The sequence below is a fragment of the Lepisma saccharinum genome, chromosome 23 (genome assembly GCF_977018435.1).
Source record: "Lepisma saccharinum chromosome 23, izLepSacc3.1, whole genome shotgun sequence".
In the NCBI taxonomy this organism is placed as follows: Eukaryota; Metazoa; Arthropoda; class Insecta; order Zygentoma; family Lepismatidae; genus Lepisma; species Lepisma saccharinum.
The window spans coordinates 30,145,880-30,168,076 of NC_139251.1; the positions used below are offsets into that span (position 1 = coordinate 30,145,880).

General features: G+C 36.9%; 1 protein-coding gene across 3 annotated transcripts in view; it reads right to left on the reverse strand.

Annotated features, from left to right (window-relative positions):
- Window positions 1-21,915, reverse strand: part of LOC146005237 (U-scoloptoxin(19)-Sm1a-like) — a 73,955-nt gene extending 52,040 nt beyond the window's left edge. Inside the window, exons 1-2 of one of the 3 annotated variants that reach the window (XM_083144322.1) lie at window positions 21,820-21,915; window positions 10,726-10,861 (exon numbers count right to left, since the gene is read on the reverse strand). In XM_083144322.1, coding sequence (XP_083000448.1) covers window positions 10,726-10,816 — 91 coding nt within the window. In that variant the 5' untranslated portion in view covers window positions 10,817-10,861; window positions 21,820-21,915. Of the gene's footprint in view, window positions 1-10,725; window positions 10,862-21,790 lie in introns of those variants that run through there. The other 2 variants (XM_083144321.1, XM_083144323.1) reach the window with 2 other exon arrangements.
- Window positions 21,916-22,197: the final 282 nt, after the last annotated feature.

Genomic DNA, 22,197 nt, shown 5'->3' on the forward strand with positions numbered 1-22,197 from the left:
TTGTTAAGAGCGTTAGTTTTTGTAGAGCTCTCTTTTTCCATCTTTCCTCTATACAGTGAAGACACAATTAGCTAACCTAGCATACAACATACCTTCCTAATTAATATGGATATTGTCACACACTCCTCTTATTTTATACTGTTGTAAATAGAAAAGATTATGTACGATAAATGTTTTGTACATTATAGGAAAAAAATGCAAAATATCCTCCAATTTTAATTCGAATCGAGTCGAATTTTTACATATTTCCACGCCGCCACATATTGTCCTATTTGCTTCTTTTACTTGCCTTGCTTAATTAACTCTCGCTAATTAGCATTTTTTTTGGAAGAAGTCAACTAGAACAACATATGGCGGTATGACAAATATGCAAATCAAAGAACATTTTAGCAATATATGGGCCCTAGCAATTAGCTTTCTCGACTAAGAGTACTCTTTCAAACGTCTTCTGCTGATCGTATTACTAAACGAGGACGTTTAAAATTTTTGGGTGTTGAAAAAGTTTGACCCTACTTTTTTATTTCTATTGTTTGCTAATAGATGGCGCTAATAGTACCCCCTCCCCTCCCCTCTCCCCTCTTCTCCTCTGCTGTATGGCAAATAGCACAAACATAGAAATCAAGATTTTGGAGAGCAAAACATAAAATTTGCATGCATCTGATGTCGAACCAGGAACTTTTATCTTTCGGGGAGTCAACATTATTTTTTACTCAGTCGTCATATAACATGAACGCACGCAAAGATTCACATGTGCTTTTATTATTTTGTGTTCGGTAAGTACAAGTATATTCTTACATAAATTATTGTTTAATTTAATAAATTGTAAACTCGGAGCCTGCTAAACTAACACTCCTTCTGTATTTCATTAAACTATTGAAAGCGAATGTTGCGTGCACGCGGAAATAGCACAGAAAAAAAAACCGGATGGAAGCAATTTAAAATCACTGGGGCAAGGTCAGTATTACGAGAGCGTAAAAAACACGTGCTTCCATTCAACTTCGAAAAATAAGAATGAATGTGTGCATACGGAACACATATGCTTTCTTTTCACAGTTGTAAAATCATATAAATTGTGCATGAAGTAAGTTACGGGAAGGCTCTCTCAATTAGGTACAAGTATTGTACAATTAGGTACAAATTGTTGTACAATTATTTCCCCCAGTTGCCCAGTTGGAGTTGGGGGGGGGGCATAACACTGGTATTATTTGTAATCACAGTGCTTACTCGTGTATTTTGTTTAATATTTTATTTCAAATTCACTGTCAGAAACTAGTGTTGCCAGTTTCTGCATGTAGGTTTACCTACTCTGTTGGTTGTCACTGTCAAGTTTTTAGTATTCGTACAGCATAAAAAGCTATAACCCCTCCCCCTCAAAAATATATACATTGTATACGCCAAGATGCCCAATAGCCTGGCAACACATCATGAAAAAACATGCCAAGAAGACCCAGTGGGTTTATAAGTCAGTGCTGCCAATTCCTATTTGTAGGTTAGCTTAGCCAGTGAAAGATCATATAGTAGAATTTTTGTAGAGTGGGTGTTTGCGAGTTCCACGATGCCTTGCCCGAGGATACCCTATGCAGTGTCATCCTGATTGCAGAGAAGTCCTTCGCCTACGACGTGAAGAACGAGAGGGTCACAGAGCAGTTTTAAATTCATAAAAAATTGCCACATACTAAAAATCAACATCCAACACATTTTAGGTTATATAAAATTTGTGAAAACCTTATAATACTGAAATATTAAAACAAACAGAGTCCCCCTTGTAGGTTAGTTCGGTGCGTAAATAAAAAAAATGATAGGTTAAGTTATATCACTTAGGATCGTAAGAAAATTAAAAAATCGTAAAAAAAAAGATAGGTTAAGTTATATCACGTAACATCGTGATATACCTACCAAGTATAAATGGAAAAAATGAGTGCAGTGAAAATTTGTACTAAAACATCGCTAAACGCTATAACATCGACAAAAAATTGTCAAAATATGTCAAAAACTTATATTCGATTGATGAAAAAAATACCTACAAAATATGATCCTCAAATAATAACGTTCAAACAGTACCTAAATAAAAAAAATGATAGGTTAAGTTATATCACTTAGGATCGTAAAAAAATTAAATAATCGTAAAAAAAGGATAGGTTAAGTTGTATCACGTAACATCATGATATACCTACCAAGTACGAGTGGGGGAAAAATGAGTATAGTGAAAATTTGTACTAAAACATCGCTAAACGCTAAAACATCGACAAAAAATTGTCAAAGTATGTCAAAAAGTGATATTCAATTGGTAAAAAAAAGACCATACCTACTAAGTACTATTTTGAAACGCTCAATATACACTACTAATACTGCTAGTAGACTAGATAGGTTTTATGTAACAAAAGAACTGTTCTCGCATTCCACAAAAATAGAGGTACTTCCAAACTGTTTCAGTGATCATTTAGGTGTCCATTTAGATATAGCTTTAAATATCCCACACGTTCGGAAAGGAAGAGGTTATTGGCGATTAAACCTTCAACTACTTCAAGATGAAGCCTTTCGTAAGGAATTTGAGGAACAATGGGGAAAATGGGAAGCCATGAGTCATAGACAGACGGACTTCATAAAATGGTGGGACTCCTATCTAAAACCCTCAATTAAATACTTTTGCATGCAATACAGTAAAGGAAAAATGGCGGATTTTTATAAGAAGTATAACTTTTACCATGCAGTTTTGAGAGAATTAGCAAACAAACTCAAAACAGATCAAACGGTTCTGAGTGAATATAAGAAAATACAAGCGGTCGTCCTGAGAATGTACAACCAAAAAATGCAAGGATATAATTATCGAAGCAAATTAGTAATGTTCGATCCCAAAGAACAACCTTCGCTGGCGCAAGTCCTAGGAGAAAGACGCAGAGAACAACGGAAGTTGATAACAGAGATCGACGAAGAAGGAGGAGTAAAACTTACAAATACGAAAGACATTCAAAGACATTTAGTAGATTACTTTTCCAATAAATTCAGTGACACAAGTGCTGACAAGGAACAAGATTTTTCCGTTATTGAAAACTATATACCAAGAGTAACAGAGGAAGAAAGGGATTTCCTCCAACAGCCCTTTACAAGAGAGGAAGTGGAACTAGCTGTAATGGCCGGCAAACGCAATCGCGCTGGAGGCATAGATGGCTTACCTATTGAATTATTCCAAACATTTTGGCCAGTGGTACAGACCATGCTGACGCGATGGGTAAATGAAGTTTTCCGACAACAACGCATGGGACAAACGAGCCTGTTAGGAGTGATGGTACTCGTGCCGAAACCAGGACGACTCATCTCGGCAAAGAATTTTCGCCCGATAACACTCTTGTGTGTGGACTATAAAATATACACACGACTTATCACAAAACGACTGCAACAATTGGCGGAGAAATTAATAGGACCACAACAATTCATCTTTCGAGCGCATGGTGCAATTTTTGAACTGTTAAATACATTAAGAGACGTTGTGGCACTTCAACAACACAAAGTTGGATCAAAAGCAGCAATCCTGGCCTTGGACTTTGCAAACGCGTTCGACACAATCAAGCACGATTATTTCTTTACGTTGTTAAGAAAAGTAGGATTAGGAGAAAAAATTGTATCTGCTATTCAGTTGCTTTACACAAATGCAAGAGTACGCCTTAATGTTAACGGGACACTGTCAACGTCTTTCCCACTGAAGCGATCATTAAGACAAGGGTGTCCATTATCACTCTTTGCATTTGGCTTAGCAATTACACCCATTGTACGGTGGATGCAAGAACAGGTGCGGGGAGTGGAAGTCTACAGAAAATCGTTTCGAACATTCGCGTATGCAGATGACGTAACTGTTCTGATAAATGATAACAACGACTTGCAGAAGTTACAGGATATCTTAAAAACAACGCAAGAATTAACAGGGTTAAAAGTAAACGATAAAAAATCCAAAAGTTTGCAGCTAGGAAAAAACCCAATAAACTGCTATCAAGATTCACCTTATGATATTGCGAATGAAGTGACAATCTTGGGGGTAGTGTTTTGTTCAACGATACAAGAAATGAAAAGTAGAACATATAGTGTGGTGATATCAAGATTACGACATGCAGTGTTTTGTGATAAGCGAAGGAATATATCCATAATCTCTAGAGTGACTTACAGCAACGTGTTTCTTCTTTCAAAAGTATGGTATGTTGCTCAAGTATTACCACTACCACCAGCAAGTGCAGCAGAAATACGACGGCTGGTCACACAGTTCATATGGCAGTCCCATGTACTTAGAGTGGCCTATACCACCTTGTGTTTACCATTAAGAACAGGTGGACTAAATCTAATGAATATTGAAATACAAGCACAGGCTCTCCTCAATCATAGAAATATTCAACTAGCGCTAAAAGATACGCCGAACTTGACCGGATATATACTCCATGCCTACTTAAGAGACATCGAACTTACAGCACCTGTATTACTGCCAAAATTTGACAGTGATACAAGTTATTTCCGTCCAACGGTATTAGAATTTGTGTATCTTTTGATAACTAGTCCACAAATACAGACTGAAGCAATTACAGTGCAATTATTGTATCGTCAACAGTGCGACAGGCTCAAGGTCAAACCCAGAATAGTGAACCAGCAACCTAGTATTAACTGGTCGAATGTATGGCGCAACTTAACAGCAAAACATATTCCAGCCTCCGTGCGCTCGATATGGTACTTGGTGATTCATGATACAATATTAACTAAAGAAAGAGCATATCGGATTAATCTAGAGGCAGAACCTAATTGCATAAGTTGTGATCAAGTAGATACCCTCAGACATAGATTAACAACTTGTACTAAAATGACAGACAATTGGAAATTCCTCTGCCGCTGTCTCGGCAGTATATGTAGGAAACCTCCTGCATATTTTACAGTGGAACATCTCCTCTTCCCAGATTTTATGCTTTTCCCGTTAAGAAAATTACAGGCAATACAGTGGCTATTAGCACACTACATCTATTATGCCTGTACACCAAAAGGCATCATGTGTATAAACAAACATTGTGCGAATACTTTCAATCAGTTTACTTACAAATTGAGGCCGATGCCCGTACATATTTATATGCAAACTATTTAAGAAATGTATTATTTATAGGAATGTAAAACATGGAAAGTTAGGTAAAAATGTAAGCAAAAAATAGAGGTAATTATGCAAGATTGTGGACTGTAAACCAAAAATAGATGTAACTCTGTAATTGTTTGTGAAATAAACAAAAAAAATAATAATAAAAAAAAAAAGGTCGGTAACGCGTCTGACTACCATGCTAAATGTACCGGGTTCGATCCCCGGCCGGTTCAAATCCGGGAAATTTTTTAACGATGGAAGCGGCGCCGGCGCCCACCCAGCGTCGAATAACATGGGTACCTGGGGGAAACCCTGGGGGGTAAAGGCGGTCAGGGGCGTGATGCTGATCACATCACCCCCACTCACGACCGGATCAAGAAAGTGTGGGGCGTTACCCCCCACACCCCCTATACGCCTTCATGGCGTGGTGCTATGCACAGGGGAACACTTTACCTTTACTTTTATTTTCGTGCATTTTATAGTATATAGTACCTTTTTAAGTGCCTATTTTCATTATTTTTGTGCCTATTTGAGAGGTTTTTAGTGCCTATAAATCCGCACCCTACTAATGACTCAGTCGGGAAAGTGATCATGTTCTGCTCCCAGATGCTAGGGGAGCATTGATCGAATACTTAACGTACCCCAAGTGATATGATGATCGTTATGCAGCACATTTGCTATGATCGATTCTATACTCTTTCCAAAAAAGGAGGACATTTACCGATTCTTAAGAAATCCGCCCGGACGCCGGACAGACACCTAAAAAGGAGGACATGTCCGGATAAAAGAGGACGTCTGGTCACCCTACGCATGCCTATAGTTGAATATGAATCGAATTATGCTCTCAAATACAAAACCAACATTTTGGAAAATCCTCAAATTCCGATACAATTTTATACATATCAATGCATACAGAGGCCAGTGGAGGGTAAATTCTTTGAATTTGATATTACTAATCAGTTTCAATCTCTCCAATACGATATGCCAGAGTTTGTAGCTGTATTGTTTCAGACAGGTAGAGATGACAATCAGGAAAAAGATAGCAGCCAGTTTGATAATTGTAAAATTAAAAATGTATATCTGAAGAATGGTAGAAATGAGGAATTCCCACGTGAAAATTACAATTTAAACATTGCAGATCAAGATTATTTGAAGTTATATGAAGCATTTAGTGCATTTAAGAAGGTAACTGGAGGAAATATTGATATGTATTATAATCCAGATGAGTTCATAATTCACAGACCAATGTTTTTAATAAATGCATCAAAAAGAAAATTGGTAGTTGTTAATGATCGAACAAATATTAAGTTAATATGTGAGTTTTATGAAACTTTACCTGAAAATACCATATGCAATTCAATTTTAATTGTAGAGAAATCATATATATATGATGTAAAAAATGAGAGTGATAGAACAATTTTAATAGAATAGAATACAATACAATATATTTTTATTTATTTACTTTAGAGCAAAATTTAGCCTTAGGGCTACTCTACGCCACCTAACTCTGCAAATAGATATTACAATAAATAAGAAAAATGTTAAAAAATATAATATTAATATTTAATATAATGTAATAAAAATAGAATAATTTTAATACTATTTAAAAAATAATTTTTAATTCATAAACATTTATCACACAGATTACTTAAATTATAATGTCCATATTCTCTAGTATGGACATTGCAATCTAATATTTGCAATTTATTATCATTGCCATCAAGAGCTATTTTTTTTGTAGTATGTACACCTTCCAAGTTGCTAGTCCGTTGACATGCAGACATCATTTTTATTTGATTTTCAAGTAAACATTCTTTAAAACCTTTCATTTGAAAATCTCTTATACACGGTCGATTTACAACCCTAGCTTTTTTTAAATTCTTCTTTGCCATGAATATTTAGGCAATACATTTTTGGTCTTAGACCAGCAAATTCTGTTATTATAGACCCTGCTGCCTCATCTTTCATTTTCCCAGGGACCAGGGTTTTCGAGATTGTGTAATCGATATTTTTTTTGGATAATTACTAAAATCAAAATATTCTTTCATAGAAAGCAAATCACTGTATAAATCAGGTGTTTCTATTACATATATAAAACTATCAGTATCCATGTATGCTATTTCAATTTTATCTTTGTATCTAAGTTTCATAATATCATGAAATTTATACATTTCTAATTTAGCCAATTCAAGAATTGAAGTACCTACAGCTATTGACATATTAAACTTTACATTAGTGTTTCTTCTTTCAATAAGAGTTAGATTGCTATCAATGATTTCTGTAAAACTCTTGAATCAGGATCAGCAACAAGTTGTTGGGCCTCCCCCATGGCGCAGTGGTAGCGTCCTCGCCTTGTAATCAAGGGGTCCCGGGTTCGATACCCGGTGGAGGCACAAGTGGTTCGGATCCCACTTTAAACTGTAGGTCCAGTCCCGATTAGCCTTACTGTGCATAAAGTGGACTTAAAACACCAACTCAACAACAGCAACAAGTTTTTGAATTCTGTTTTGGATCAGATGCCAAATTACATATTACATGCTTCCTATTGTTTTGTAAAAGTTTTCCAAATATTGCATTATTCTTTAATTTTTAAAGATTTTTTTCAACTTTAGAATTTGTTTGTATTCGATTGTCTGTATTTTTTCAATATAAGATTTTAACCATTTTTTGTTTAAATTTTAACCCTTGATGGACTTTGGTAAATTTCAAACCTTGCTTCAAGTAATATTGCAACAATCGATGGTGAAGCACATAATTATTTTGTTCTCAAATGATAATATCAATTTTCTTTCCTCTGTACCTGGGACCTTCTGAGAAACTGGTGCCATAGCTAATCCATGGTGTTCATCGTGGAGATCAGATGGATATTCTATATCAACTTTCAAGAAACAACCCTCTGGATGATCTTCAGACCAATTTAGGAAATCCCTGTCTTCAAGTTCTTTCTTGCTCATCCATTCGGAATTACCGATTGGCAGTGATTGAGTCATGACATATGCATATAAAGCGTTCATATCGATGTAAAATATGTATTTAGATGGTTGACAAGGATTGTAGCTAGATATATATTTAGTGTTTGATTTTGCATATCTTAAAGGACACTGAACTATACCACCACGTTTAGCAGATTCAACAAACATGATCTGGTTAATATCATTAATAAGACCAATTTCAACTTTTGTATTTAAAAGCATAGCCTGCCAGGATAAACCGGGTGTTGTGTACATAAAAACAGGATCTACTTCATATAATTTAAAACAACGATCTCGAAAATTTTCGAATACATCAGCCAACTGGAGAGTATCTAAAATCAAGTACTTGTCATGATAATGCCCCATTGTTTTGCAATCTAGTGTTTTCCAGATTCTCTGTGCATATTGATAATCTTCCTCACTTCATTCTTCATCCTGAAGTTTGTTATAAAATTTATCTCTCGATGGTAACTGTGTCTCTTTAAATTTTTCAAAATCATCCATGAAATCATATGGGAAGATGCATTTTCTTTTCAGCAATTCTATCTTATCCTCACCAAAATATTCTTTTTTGTGAACAAATTCTTCGTTGGTTAATTGACTCACCAGAGTAGCTAAACTGCTGGAAAGAAACTGATATGAATCCAGGAACACCACATGCTTTATGTTTAGCTGTATGTGTTGTACTTGATGCATTCGAATCTGGGATACATGTTGCTATTGGTTCTTGTATTGTTTCCAAATCTGCATAAATTACAAATGGATGTTGTACCAATGATTTATAATTACTAAATTTTGCACTTTTGCATGAAGTGTCATAAGTCACAGAAGGGTAAAGAGAACAATATTTAATATGTTCCTCTAATTTCTCTTCACATATTTTCCCACCTTTTCCATCAAATTTTGACAAGCATCTATCACATATTGCTATTCTAGCTGTGTATGATGTTATTTGTTTTCTCACCAATCGTGGTAGATCCTGTATGAGACAATAATGTTTCTTGTTTCCTTCTGTAACATATAATAATCTAATAATGTCTGCACCATCTGCTGGTGGATGTTGACAGAGTACATAAATTTCATTTTATTAATACCATAAACATGCAAAGCTATTGGTCGATTGTAGTATTCTTCATATTGTTTTTCAAATTGATTGATAGCTAAGATATCTACTGGATATTTTATTCCTGACATAGGTTTTTTAAACTCTGCTATATATTCAGAATAATTGTAATTAGACACATGATGTTTATTGTCAGATGCTGGATGAAAATAGGCTATGAGACACCATAAAAAACATTTAGTGTCATTATCTTGAATATCTATTACAGCATTCTTGTTTTTAATCTGGTCAGGTAATTCAATATAACTAGATCCACCAAGAGAGACATATTCTGCTATTTTTAATTCAAGTTTATGATTTGTATCACACAATCGCCATCCTGATCCTCTCCCTTGGAACTGTTGTTGTTTTAATTTAAGTTCTTCACAAATTTTATCATAAATATCATACATAGAAGGTATATCATTCTTGTGTAAAATTAACACACGAGTACGATGAATATATTGTTCTTTTTCACTATGAGAATTTATATACATAGAGAATGGATTAAAATATATTTTGAGAGAACATCTTTTAAGTTTATCTTGAATTGCATCTATAATTTTTTATTTCAGTTTAGCTAGAAAATTTGGAATATCTGAGCCTTCATCATTTTTGTCTGATGTGGTATATGATTTTATATATATATATATATATATATATATATATATATATATATAAAACTAAATATGCTGACCAAGGCAGTAATTTATTTTATTAAAAACATAAACTAAACGTAACGTTTCAACCTTCTAGCAAGGTCTTCTTCAGACTCTGTATCAAGTACAAAAGCAACAAGATACAAAACAGGGTATTATATATACACAAACATTACTCCCTCCAGACTATTTAGAAAGTTGTTTAGAACTTTCTAGCAGGTGACTTTCACTTGCCAACTTTACTTTCACCTAAAAGGCTAAACACAATTACTTCCATATAGAATGTGGTTGGACTTTTAATCTCACGCTCTTTTCCCTTCATTTTTCTTCCTTCTTCTCTCTTCTTTCTCTCTTGTCCTTTCCACTCTTTCTAACATCTTCTTCCATTCTTTGTTTAACTTCAATCCCCCATTCCAGTTCATTGTGTCTTCTTCACCTTTCTTCTCTATTTCCTTGGCTTCCTTCCATTTTCTCACTAGCGGCAGAGAAGGGGGGAAATCGAGTGGACGGAGCGAAGCAGTACACGCTGCTGCAAAGGCTGGTATTAACTGATAATAACTTCAGTCGTTTTCCCCCTTCCATATAATCCCGCTCCCTTTCACCTGTTCATTGGTAAAACTACTTGCGCAGACATCTTTTCGTTCGCTTCCTCCAGAGATACCCGGGACAGATTATAGACTCGAGAGGGTTTGACCAATGTATGAATGAAAACAAAAGTGGAAAGAGGAAAATCTTCAAACAAAGTCATATAAAGAAATAAATAATATCTGTTTTGAAACTACCCTTCAATAGGGGTCACAACAATAATAAAATCATTTTTTAAAAAATAATTATCAGGCAACCAATTGATTTTTTTGGACTATTTGGCATGGACTCACCCCAAAAACTTACCTGTAGGAGCCAAGGTTACATTTAAGGAATACACCAGCTCCAGAATACCGAAGGCGAAGGCAATCATCTTGCAGACTGTTAGGAAGCCCATTCTTCTGGTTCAAAGGGGAGGAAGAAATCGTCTTCAGATAAGAACCTTTAACAAAAGGGATTGTGAACGTTAAAATAACTCAGAATAATGAAAATATTGGTCATTTGTTAGATTTCATTGTTTATGAATGGCGCACTTGACATTGAAACAACGCACAAGAATCTGAAATACCAGCTTTGGATAAGTGAAATTGCTATTACTGTAAGAGTTTGGTTTGAGTTGCTGTTTTAAGTCCACTTTATGCACAGTAAGGCTAATCGGGACTGGACCTACAGTTTAAAGTGGGATCCGAACCACTTGTGCCTCCACCGGGTATCGAACCCGGGACCCCTCGATTACAAGGCAATGACACTACCACAGCGCCATGGGGGAGGCCCATATTACTGTAAGAGAGACGATTGAAAAATACACGTTCATTTAATAAATTAATTTATCTTATTTGCTTAACTTGCAGAGAGAAGCTATTGCCTCCTGTAGAAAGTTGTCTGTAATCAAAATATTGTGTTTTAAACATGATATATTGAAAATCATACGACGTCATGTTTTCGGTCATTGAGCATACAAATATTTCGTGTGAGAGACAGATTAAAAAAGAAGGAGAAAGATATAATCGTGAGAGAGAGAGAGGAGAAGAGAATTTAGGAGAAACCGCCACAGAAAATGTAAGATAAAAGTTAATAATATCAAGAGAAGGAATAAGCAAGACGAAATAAATTCTAATACATAGGAATAAAGGCATAAAGGTAGAGGAAGAAATGTTTACATATTACATATTCCACTGTCGCACACCGTGGCCGTAAGGCTCGAGATTCGGGACTTGCGCTGGTTCGAGTCTCATCGGGAAAAAGCGTAAAAACTACTCTCCCAAGATTTCGGCCAGCGTATAGGTCCGGTTGCCACCCACATCGTGAGGAAATTTGGGATTACTAATGAGCAGCGTAACCTGATCATGGAAAGGTACAACAACGATTGGGGGTTCGTCGGGCTGACCACACGTCACTCCGTAACTGGTTGGATGATAGCATACCTCTGCTTAGGCAAGTGGGACTGAGGCCGGTGTAACGGGGAATTTGGACTAAGTAGAAAAGTGACTGTACAGTCAATTTTCTACGGAGAAATATGACTGCCCTTTCCAGTTCCAGTCAATTAAGCAGGGGGTACAATATCCTCGTAGAAAAATAACTGCCTCATAATTTTCACTTAAAAGAGGGGGTACAATTTCCCCGTAGGAAAGTGACTGCGCCTTAAATCCTTCTTATATTAGGATAGGGTACAATTTCCCCGTAGAAAAGTGACTGTTCCCTTAAATCCTGATTATATTAAGAGGGGGCAATAACTCCTCGTAGAAAAATGACTGCCCCCTTAAATCTTATTTATGTTAGGAGGGGGTACAAATTCCCCGCAGAAAAGTGACGGCCCCTTAAATCCTGCTTATATTAGGAGGTGGTAAAAATTCCCAGTAGAAAATAGACTGTCTCTTAAATTCTGCTTATATTAGGAGGGGGTACAATTTCCCCGTAGAAAAGTGACTGCGCCTTAAATCCTTCTTATATTAGGATAGGGTACAATTTCCCCGTAGAAAAGTGACTGTCCCCTTAAATCCTGATTATATTAAGAGGGGGTAAAAATTCCTCGTAGAAAAAAGACTGCCCCCTTAAATCTTATTTGTTAGGAGGGGGTACAAATTCCCCGTAGAAAAGTGACGGTCCCCTTAAATCCTGCTTATATTAGGAGGTGGTAAAAATTCCCAGTAGAAAAGAGACTGTCTCTTAAACTGCTTATATTAAGAGGGGGGTACAATTTCCCCGTAGAAAAGTGACTGCGCCCTAAATCGTTCTTATATTAGGATAGGGTACAATTTCCCCGAAAAAAAGTGACTGTCCCCTTAAATCCTGATTATATTAAGAGGGGATAAAAATTCCTAGTAGAAAAATGACTGCCCCCTTAAATCTTATTTATGTTAGGAGGGGGTACAAATTGCCCGTAGAAAAGTGACGGTCCCTTTAAATCCAGCCTATATTAGGAGGTGGTAAAAATTCCCAGTAGAAAAGATACTGTCTCTTAAATTCTGCTTATATTAGGAGGGGGTGCAATTTCCCCGTAGAAAAGTGACTGTCCCCTTAAATCCTGATTATATTAAGAGGAAGTAAAAATTCGCCGCAGAAAAATGACTGACCCCTTAAATATTATTTATGTTAGCGGGGGTACAATTTCCCCTTGTAAAAGTGACTGCGCCTTAAATCCTTCTTATATTTGGATAGGGTACAATTTCCACGTAGAAAAGTGACTGTCCCCTTCAATCTTATTTATGTTAGTGGGAGGTACAATTTCCACGAAGAAAAGTGACTGCGCCTTAAATCCTTCTTATATTAGGATAGGGTACAATTTCCCCGTAGAAAAGTGACTGTCCCCTTAAATCCTGATTATATTAAGACGCGGTAAAAATTCCCCTTAGAAAAATGACTGACCCCTTAAATGTTATTTATGTTAGGGGGGGTACAAACTTCCCGTAGAAAAGGGACTGCCCCCTTAAATCCTTCCTATATTAGGGGAGTGTACAATTTCCCCGTAGAAAAGTGACAGTTCCCTTAAATCCTGATTATATTAAGAGGGGGTAAAAATTCCTCGTAGAAAAATGACTGCCCCTTAAATCTTATTTATGTTAGGAGGGGGTACAAATTCCCCGTAGAAAAGTGACGGTCCCCTTAAATCCTGCTTATATTAGGAGGTGGTAAAAATTCCCAGTAGAAAAGAGACTGTCTCTTAAATTCTGCTTATATTAGGAGGGGGTACAATTTCCCCGTAGAAAAGTGACTGCGCCTAAAATCCTTCTTATATAAGGATAGGGTACAATTTCCCTGTAGACAAGTGACTATCCCCTTAAATCCTGATTATATTAAGAGGTGATAAATATTACCCGTAACAAAATCACTGCCCCCTTAAATCTTATTTATGTTAGGGGGGTACAATTTCCCCGTAGAAAAGTGACTGTCCCCTTAAATCCTGATTATATTAAGACGCGGTAAAAATTCCCCTTAGAAAAATGACTGACCCCTTAAATGTTATTTATGTTAGGGGGGGTACAAACTTCCCGTAGAAAAGGGACTGCCCCCTTAAATCCTTCCTATATTAGGGGAGTGTACAATTTCCCCGTAGAAAAGTGACAGTTCCCTTAAATCCTGATTATATTAAGAGGGGGTAAAAATTCCTCGTAGAAAAATGACTGCCCCTTAAATCTTATTTATGTTAGGAGGGGTACAAATTCCCCGCAGAAAAGTGACTTTCCCCTTAAATCCTGCTTATATTAGGAGGTGGTAAAAATTCCCAGTAGAAAATAGACTGTCTCTTAAATTCTGCTTATATTAGGAGGGGGTACAATTTCCCCGTAGAAAAGTGACTGCGCCTTAAATCCTTCTTATATTAGGATAGGGTACAATTTCCCCGTAGAAAAGTGACTGTCCCCTTAAATCCTGATTATATTAAGATGGGGTAAAAATTCCTCGTAGAAAAATGACTGCCCCCTTAAATCTTATTTATGTTAGGAGGGGATACAAATTCCCCGTAGAAAAGTGACTTTCCCCTTAAATCCTGCTTATATTAGGAGGTGGTAAAAATTCCCAGTAGAAAATAGACTGTCTCTTAAATTCTGCTTATATTAGGAGGGGGTACAATTTCCACGTAGAAAAGTGACTGCGCCTTAAATCCTTCTTATATTAGGATAGGGTACAATTTCCCCGTAGAAAAGTGACTGTCCCCTTAAATCCTGATTATATTTGGAGGGGGTAAAAATTCCCCGTAGAAAAATTACTGCCCCCATAAATATTATTTATGTTAGGAGGGGGAACAAATTCCCCGTAGAAAAGTGACGGTCCCCTTAAATCCTGCTTATATTAGGAGGTGATAAAAATTCCCAGTAGAAAAGAGAGTGTCTCTTAAATTCTGCTTATATTAGGAGGGGGTACAATTTCCCCGTAGAAAAGTGACTGCGCCTTAAATCCTTTTTATATTAGGATAGGGTACAATTTCCCCGTAGAAAAGTGACTGTCCCCTTAAATCCTGATTATATTAAGAGGGGGTAAAAATTCCCCGTAGAAAAAAGACTGTCTCTTAAATTCTGCTTATATTAGGAGGGGGTACAATTTCCCCGTAGAAAAGTGACTGCGCCTTAAATCCTTCTTATATTAGGATAGGGTACAATTTCCCTGTAGACAAATGACTGTCCCCTTAAATCCTGATTATATTAAGAGGCGATAAAAATTACCCGTAGCAAAATGACTGCCCCCTTAAATCTTATTTATGTAAGGGGGGGTACAATTTCCACGTAGAAAAGTGACTGCGCCTTAAATCCTTCTTATATTAGGATAGGGTACAATTTCCCCGTAGAAAAGTGACTGTCCCCTTAAATCCTGATTATATTAAGAGGGGGTAAAAATTCCCCGTAGAAAAATGACGGCCCCCTTAAATCTTATTTATGTTAGGAGGGGGTACAAATTTCCCGTAGAAAAGAGACTGCCCCCTTAAATCCGTCCTATATTAGGGGAGGGTAAAATTTCCCCGTAGAAAAGTGACTGTTCCCTTAAATCCTGATTATATTAAGATGGGGTAAAAATTCCTCGTAGAAAAATGACTGCCCCCTTTAATCTTATTTATGTTAGGAGTGGGTACAAATTCCCCGTAGAAAAGTGACTGTCCCCTTAAATCCTGCTTATATTAGGAGGTGGTAAAAATTCCCAGTAGAAAATAGACTGTCTCTTAAATTCTGCTTATATTAGAAGGGGGTACAATTTCCCCATAGAAAAGTGACTGCGCCTTAAATCCTTCTTATATTAGGATAGGGTACAATTTCCCCGTAGAAAAGTGACTGTCCCCTTAAATCCTGATTATATTAAGAGGAAGTAAAAATTCCCGTAGAAAAATGACTGATCCCTTAAATCTTCTTTATGTTTTGAGGGGGTACAAATTCCCCGTAGAAAAGTGACGGTCCCCTTAAATCCTGCTTATATTAGAAGGTGGTAAAAATTCCCAGTAGAAAAGAGACTGTCTCTTAAATTCTGCTTATATTAGGAGGGGGTACAAATTCCCCGTAGAAAAGGAACTGCGCCTAAAATCCTTCTTATATAAGGATAGGGTACAATTTTCCTGTAGACAAGTGACTGTCCCCTTAAATCCTGATTATATTAAGAGGCGATAAAAATTACCCGTAGCAAAATGACTGCCCCCTTAAATCTTATTTATGTAAGGGGGGGTACAATTTCCACGTAGAAAAGTGACTGCGCCTTAAATCCTTCTTATATTAGGATAGGGTACAATTTCCCCGTAGAAAAGTGACTGTCCCCTTAAATCCTGATTATATTAAGAGGGGGTAAAAATTCCCCGTAGAAAAATGACGGCCCCCTTAAATCTTATTTATGTTAGGAGGGGGTACAAATTTCCCGTAGAAAAGTGACTGTCCCCTTAAATCCTGCTTATATTGGAGGTGGTAAAAATTCCCAGTAGAAAATAGACTGTCTCTTAAATTCTGCTTATATTAGAAGGGTGTACAATTTCCCCATAGAAAAGTGACTGCGCCTTAAATCTTTCTTATATTAGGTTAGGGTACAATTTCCCCGTAGAAATGTGACTGTCCCCTTAAATCCTGATTATATTAAGATGGGGTAAAAATTCCTCGTAGAAAAATGACTGCCCCCTTTAATCTTATTTATGTTAGAAGGGGGTACAAATTCCCCGTAGAAAAGTGACTGTCCACTTAAATCCTGCTTATATTAGGAGGTGGTAAAAATTCCCAGTAGAAAATAGACTGTCTCTTAAATTCTGCTTATATTAGAAGGGTGTACAATTTCCCCATAGAAAAGTGACTGCGCCTTAAATCCTTCTTATATTAGGTTAGGGTACAATTTCCCCGTAGAAATGTGACTGTCCCCTTAAATCCTGATTATATTAAGAGGGGGTAAAAATTCCTCGTAGAAAAATGTCTGCCCCGTTAAATCTTATTTATGTTAGGAGGGGGTAAAAATTCCCCGTAGAAAAGTGACGGTCCCCTTAAATCCTGCTTATATTAGGAGGTGGTAAAATTCCCAGTAGAAAAGAGACTGTCTCTTAAATTCTGCTTATATTAGGGGGGTACAATTTCCCCGTAGAAAAGTGACTGCGCCTTAAATCCTTCTTATATTAGGATAGGGTACAATTTCCCCGTACAAAAGTGACTGTCCCCTTAAATCCTGATTATATTAAGAGGAAGTAAAAATTCCCCGTAGAAAAATGACTGACCCCTTAAATCTTATTTATGTTAGGGGGTACAATTTCCCCTTGGAAAAGTGACTGCGCCTTAAATCCTTCTTATATTTGGATAGGGTACAATTTCCACGTAGAAAAGTGACTGGCCCCTTAAATCTTATTTATGTTAGTGGGAGGTACAATTTCCACGTAGAAAAGTGACTGCGCCTTAAATCCTTCTTATATTAGGGTAGGGTACAATTTCCCCGTAGAAAAGTGACTGTCCCCTTAAATCCTGATTAGATTAAGACGCGGTAAAAATTCCCCGTAGAAAAATGACTGACCCCTTAAATCTTATTTATGTTAGGGGGGTACAAATTTCCCGTAGAAAAGGGACTGCCCCCTTAAATCCTTCCTATATTAGGGGAGTGTACAATTTCCCCGTAGAAAAGTGACTGTTCCCTTATATCCTGATTATATTAAGAGGGGGTAAAAATTCCTCGTAGAAAAATGACTGCCCCTTAAATCTTATTTATGTTAGGAGGGGGTACAAATTCCCCTTAGAAAAGTGACTTTCCCCTTAAATCCTGCTTATATTAGGAGGGGATAAAAATTCCTAGTAGAAAAATGACTGTCTCTTAAATTCTGCTTATATTAGAAGGGGGTACAATTTCCCCGTAGAAAAGTGACTGCGCCTTAAATCCTTCTTATATTAGGATAGGGTACAATTTCCCCGTAGAAAAGTGACTGTCCCCTTAAATCCTGATTATATTAAGAGGGGATAAAAATTCCTCGTAGAAAAATGGCTGCCCCGTTAAATCTTATTTATGTTAGGAGGGGGTACAAATTCCCCGTAGAAAAGTGAAGGTCCCCTTAAATCCTCCTTATATTAGGAGGTGGTAAAATTCCCAGTAGAAAAGAGACTGTCTCTTAAATTCTGCTTATATTAGGGGGGTACAATTTCCCCGTAGAAAAGTGACTGTCCCCTTAAATCCTGATTATATTAAGAGGAAGTAAAAATTCCCCGTAGAAAAATGACTGATCCCTTAAATCTTCTTTATGTTTTGAGGGGGTACAAATTCCCCGTAGAAAAGTGACGGTTCCCTTAAATCCTGCTTATATTAGGAGGTGGTAAAAATTCCCAGTAGAAAAGAGACTGTCTCTTAAATTCTGCTTATATTAGGGGGGGGGTACAATTTCCCCGTAGAAAAGTGACTGCGCCTTAAATCCTTCTTATATTAGGATAGGGTACAATTTCCCCGTAGAAAAGTGACTGTCCCCTTAAATCCTGATTATATTAAGAGGGGGTAAAAATTCCTCGTAGAAAAATGACTGCCCCCTTAAATCTTATTTATGTTAGGAGCGGGTACAAATTCCCCGTAGAAAAGTGACGGTCCCCTTAAATCCTGCTTATATTAGGAGGTGGTAAAAATTCCCAGTAGAAAAGAGACTGTCTCTTAAATTCTGCTTATATTAGGAGGGGGTACAATTTCCCCGTAGAAAAGTGAGTGCGCCTTAAATCCTGATTATATTAGGATAGGGTACAATTTCCCCGTGGAAAAGTGACTGCGCCTTAAATCCTTCTCATATTAGGATACGGTACAATTTCCACGTAGAAAAGTGACTGTCCCCTTAAATCTTATTTATGTTAGTGGGAGGTACAATTTCCACGTAGAAAAGTGACTGCGCCTTAAATCCTTCTTATATTAGGATAGGGTACAATTTCCCCGTAGAAAAGTGACTGTCCCCTTAAATCCTGATTATATTAAGACGGGGTAAAAATTCCCCGTAGAAAAATGACTGACCCCTTAAATCTTTTTTATGTTAGGGGGGTACAAATTACCCCGTAGAAAAGTGACGGTCCCTTTAAGTCCTGCTTATATTAGGAGGTAGTAAAATTCCCAGTAGAAAAGAGACTGTCTCTTAAATTCTGCTTATATTAGGGGGGTACAATTTCCCCGTAGAAAAGTGACTGCGCCTTAAATCCTTCTTATATTAGGATAGGGTAATATTTTCCCGTAGAAAAGTGACTGTCCCCTTAAATCATGATTATATTAAGAGGGGATAAAAATTCCTCGTAGAAAAATGACTGCCCCTTAAATCTTATTTATGTTAGGAGGGGGTACAAATTCCCCGTAGAAAAGTGACGGTCCCCTTAAATCCTGCTTATATTAGGAGGTGGTAAAAATTCCCAGTAGAAAAGAGACTGTCTCTTAAATTCTGCTTATATTAGGAGGGGGTACAATTTCCCCGTAGAAAAGTGACTGCGCCTTAAATCCTTCTTATATGAGGATAGGGTATAATTTCCCCGTAGAAAAGTGACTGTCCCCTTAAATCCTGATTATATTAAGAGGAGATAAAAATTCCTCGTAGAAAAATGACTGCCCCCTTAAATCTTATTTATGTTAGGAGGGGGTACAAATTCCCCGTAGAAAATTGACGGTCCCCTTAAATCCTGCTTATATTAGGAGGTGGTAAAAATTCCCAGTAGAAAAGAGACTGTCTCTTAAATTCTGCATATATTAGGAGGGGGTACAATTTCCCCGTAGAAAAGTGACTGCGCCTTAAATCCTTCTTATATTAGGATAGGGTATAATTTCCCCGTAGAAAAGTGACTGTCCCCTTAAATCCTGATTATATTATGAGGAGATAAAAATTCCTCGTAGAAAAATGACTGCCCCCTTAAATCTTATTTATGTTAGGTGGGGGTACAAATTCCCCGTAGAAAATGACGGTCCCCTTAAATCCTGCTTATGTTAGGAAGTGGTAAAAATTCCCAGTAGAAAAGAGACTGTCTCTTAAATTCTGCTTATATTAGGAGGGGGTACAATTTCCCCGTAGAAAAGTGACTGTCCCCTTAAATCCTGATTATATTAAGAGGGGGTAAAAATTCCCCGTAGAAAAATGACTGCCCCCTTAAATCTTATTTATGTTAGGAGGGGCTACAAATTTCACGTAGAAAAGGGACTGCCCCCTTAAATCCTTCTTATATTAGGGGAGGGTACAATTTCCCCGTAGGAAAGTGACTGGTCCCTTAAATCCTGATTATATTAAGAGGGGGTAAAAATTTTTCGTAGAAAAATGACTGCCTTGTTAAATCTTATTTATGTTAGGAGGGGGTACAAATTCCCCGTAGAAAAGTGACGGTCCCCTTAAATCCTGCTTATATTAGGAGGTGGTAAAAATTCCCAGTAGAAAAGAGACTGTCTCTTAAATTCTGCTTATATTAGGAGGGGGTACAAACTTCCCGTAGAAAAGTGACTGCGCCTTAAATCCTTCTTATATTAGGATAGGGTACAATTTCCCCGTAGAAAAGTGACTGTCCCCTTAAATCCTGCTTATATTAAGAGAAGGTAAAAATTTTCTGTAGAAAAATGACTGCCCCCTTAAATCTTTCTTATGTTAAGAGGGGGTACAACTTCTCCGTAGAAAATTGACTGCCCCCTAAATCCTGCTTATATTAAGAGTGTACACATTCCCCGTAGAAAAGTGTCTGTCCCCTTAATCCTGCTTATATTAGAAGGGGGTACAAATTCCCCGTGGAATCTTGCCCCACGTTCCCGTATATTAATATATACGGGAACCATGGCCGTAGGCAAGAAAATTTTTCGGGGGGGGTTCATTCATAATTGTTCCCATGGGCGTCGCCAGAAATTTGAATAATAGAAATAATAACAATAATTATACAATAATAATTAAAATTTCATAATAATAAAACAATTTTATTCAAAAATAATAATATTAACTATTATTATTATTATTATTATTATTATTATTATTATTATTATATCCTTAAGAGGGCTTACCCAATTCAGCAGATGAGTGAATATCGAGCACAAGTTTTTTTTGTTTTTGTTTTGTTTTTTTACGTTTCGTACAGTGTGTACTGAAATGCACAATTATTATACTTTGTTATCAAATTTTAAGACCTTCAAGTAAACGCTCTAAAATTTAGATAGAAATTTTAGTCATAAAGTTTTTGTTGTTTGACCTTATAACTTAATTTTTGGAATTTTGAAAAGTGTGGAACTTTAAAAACTTAGCCTGGTGCATGGATTGTAACCTCAATCGCGTAATGCGCTACGAAACTGGAGATCCTAGGTTTGAACTCCTATCAAGGGGGATTTTCAACTTTATCGGACAGGGAATATAAAAGTTGGAAAGGGAATTTTTGGACAATCATAAGGGAATTTTCAGTGTATATTCCTTGTGACGCAGGAACTAAACTGGAAAGAGGACAGCATAAATGAAAATGGAGGGGTCATGGGTGGGCTGCAATTCCGAGAATAAATCCTGTTTCACTCAACTTTCAGAATTCCAAATGTATGAAAATTATAGCTCTATCGTTTTCAACATTGTATCCTTGTATTTGTGTGATGCTTCGAAAAAAAATTTGAAAATAGTTACAGATTTTGGTTTCTGAACTTCCATTAATCCAACATGTCAGATGTTTCGGGGGGGGTTTGAACCCTAGAAACGCCCCCTCTAAATACGGCCATGACGGGAACGTGGGGCAAGAAGATGTACATATAAAGATGTACATAAAGATCAAGATTACAAAAGGTTTTGTAGCCTACCACAACATTGAACATTAATATTGAACTCAATAGCAAGACCAGAGTAGTGTAATGTCCAAATTCAGTGCGGGGAAAAATTGGATTAGTACCCAGAACAACATTTATAATCTTGTGTGACAGTAACGAGAAACTTGTGCATTGAAAGCAAAAACACCGACTGTTTTGTGAACTCAGGAAAACATACCTCAAGAAAGTCTACACAAGAATTCTCACGTTTCTAGTTGAAACAGCAAATATGAAGTCACCCTGGAATCGACGAAATTTCCCTCGGAATGAAGTCAGGCAGTTGTCACACCAACGGCTATATATATAGGCCTACAGGCCGCCGTAAGACTCACAGGAAGAGGATGTTGGGTATCAAATAGCACACCTACATGTGTGTGTGTGTTTGTGCACACGATAGACGATATTTGACTTGATGTGTGCTCAATATCCTTTTCCTGTAGACACACGGGAGTACGATATTAAGTTGTGCCATTTAGAATCCAATATCCTTTTCCTGTTAGTCTCGCCACTGCCGATATGAGTAATTTAGCAAGCGTTCGATTTTCTTACGACACGGAAAATATATTTCCGGGAATAGAATATGTT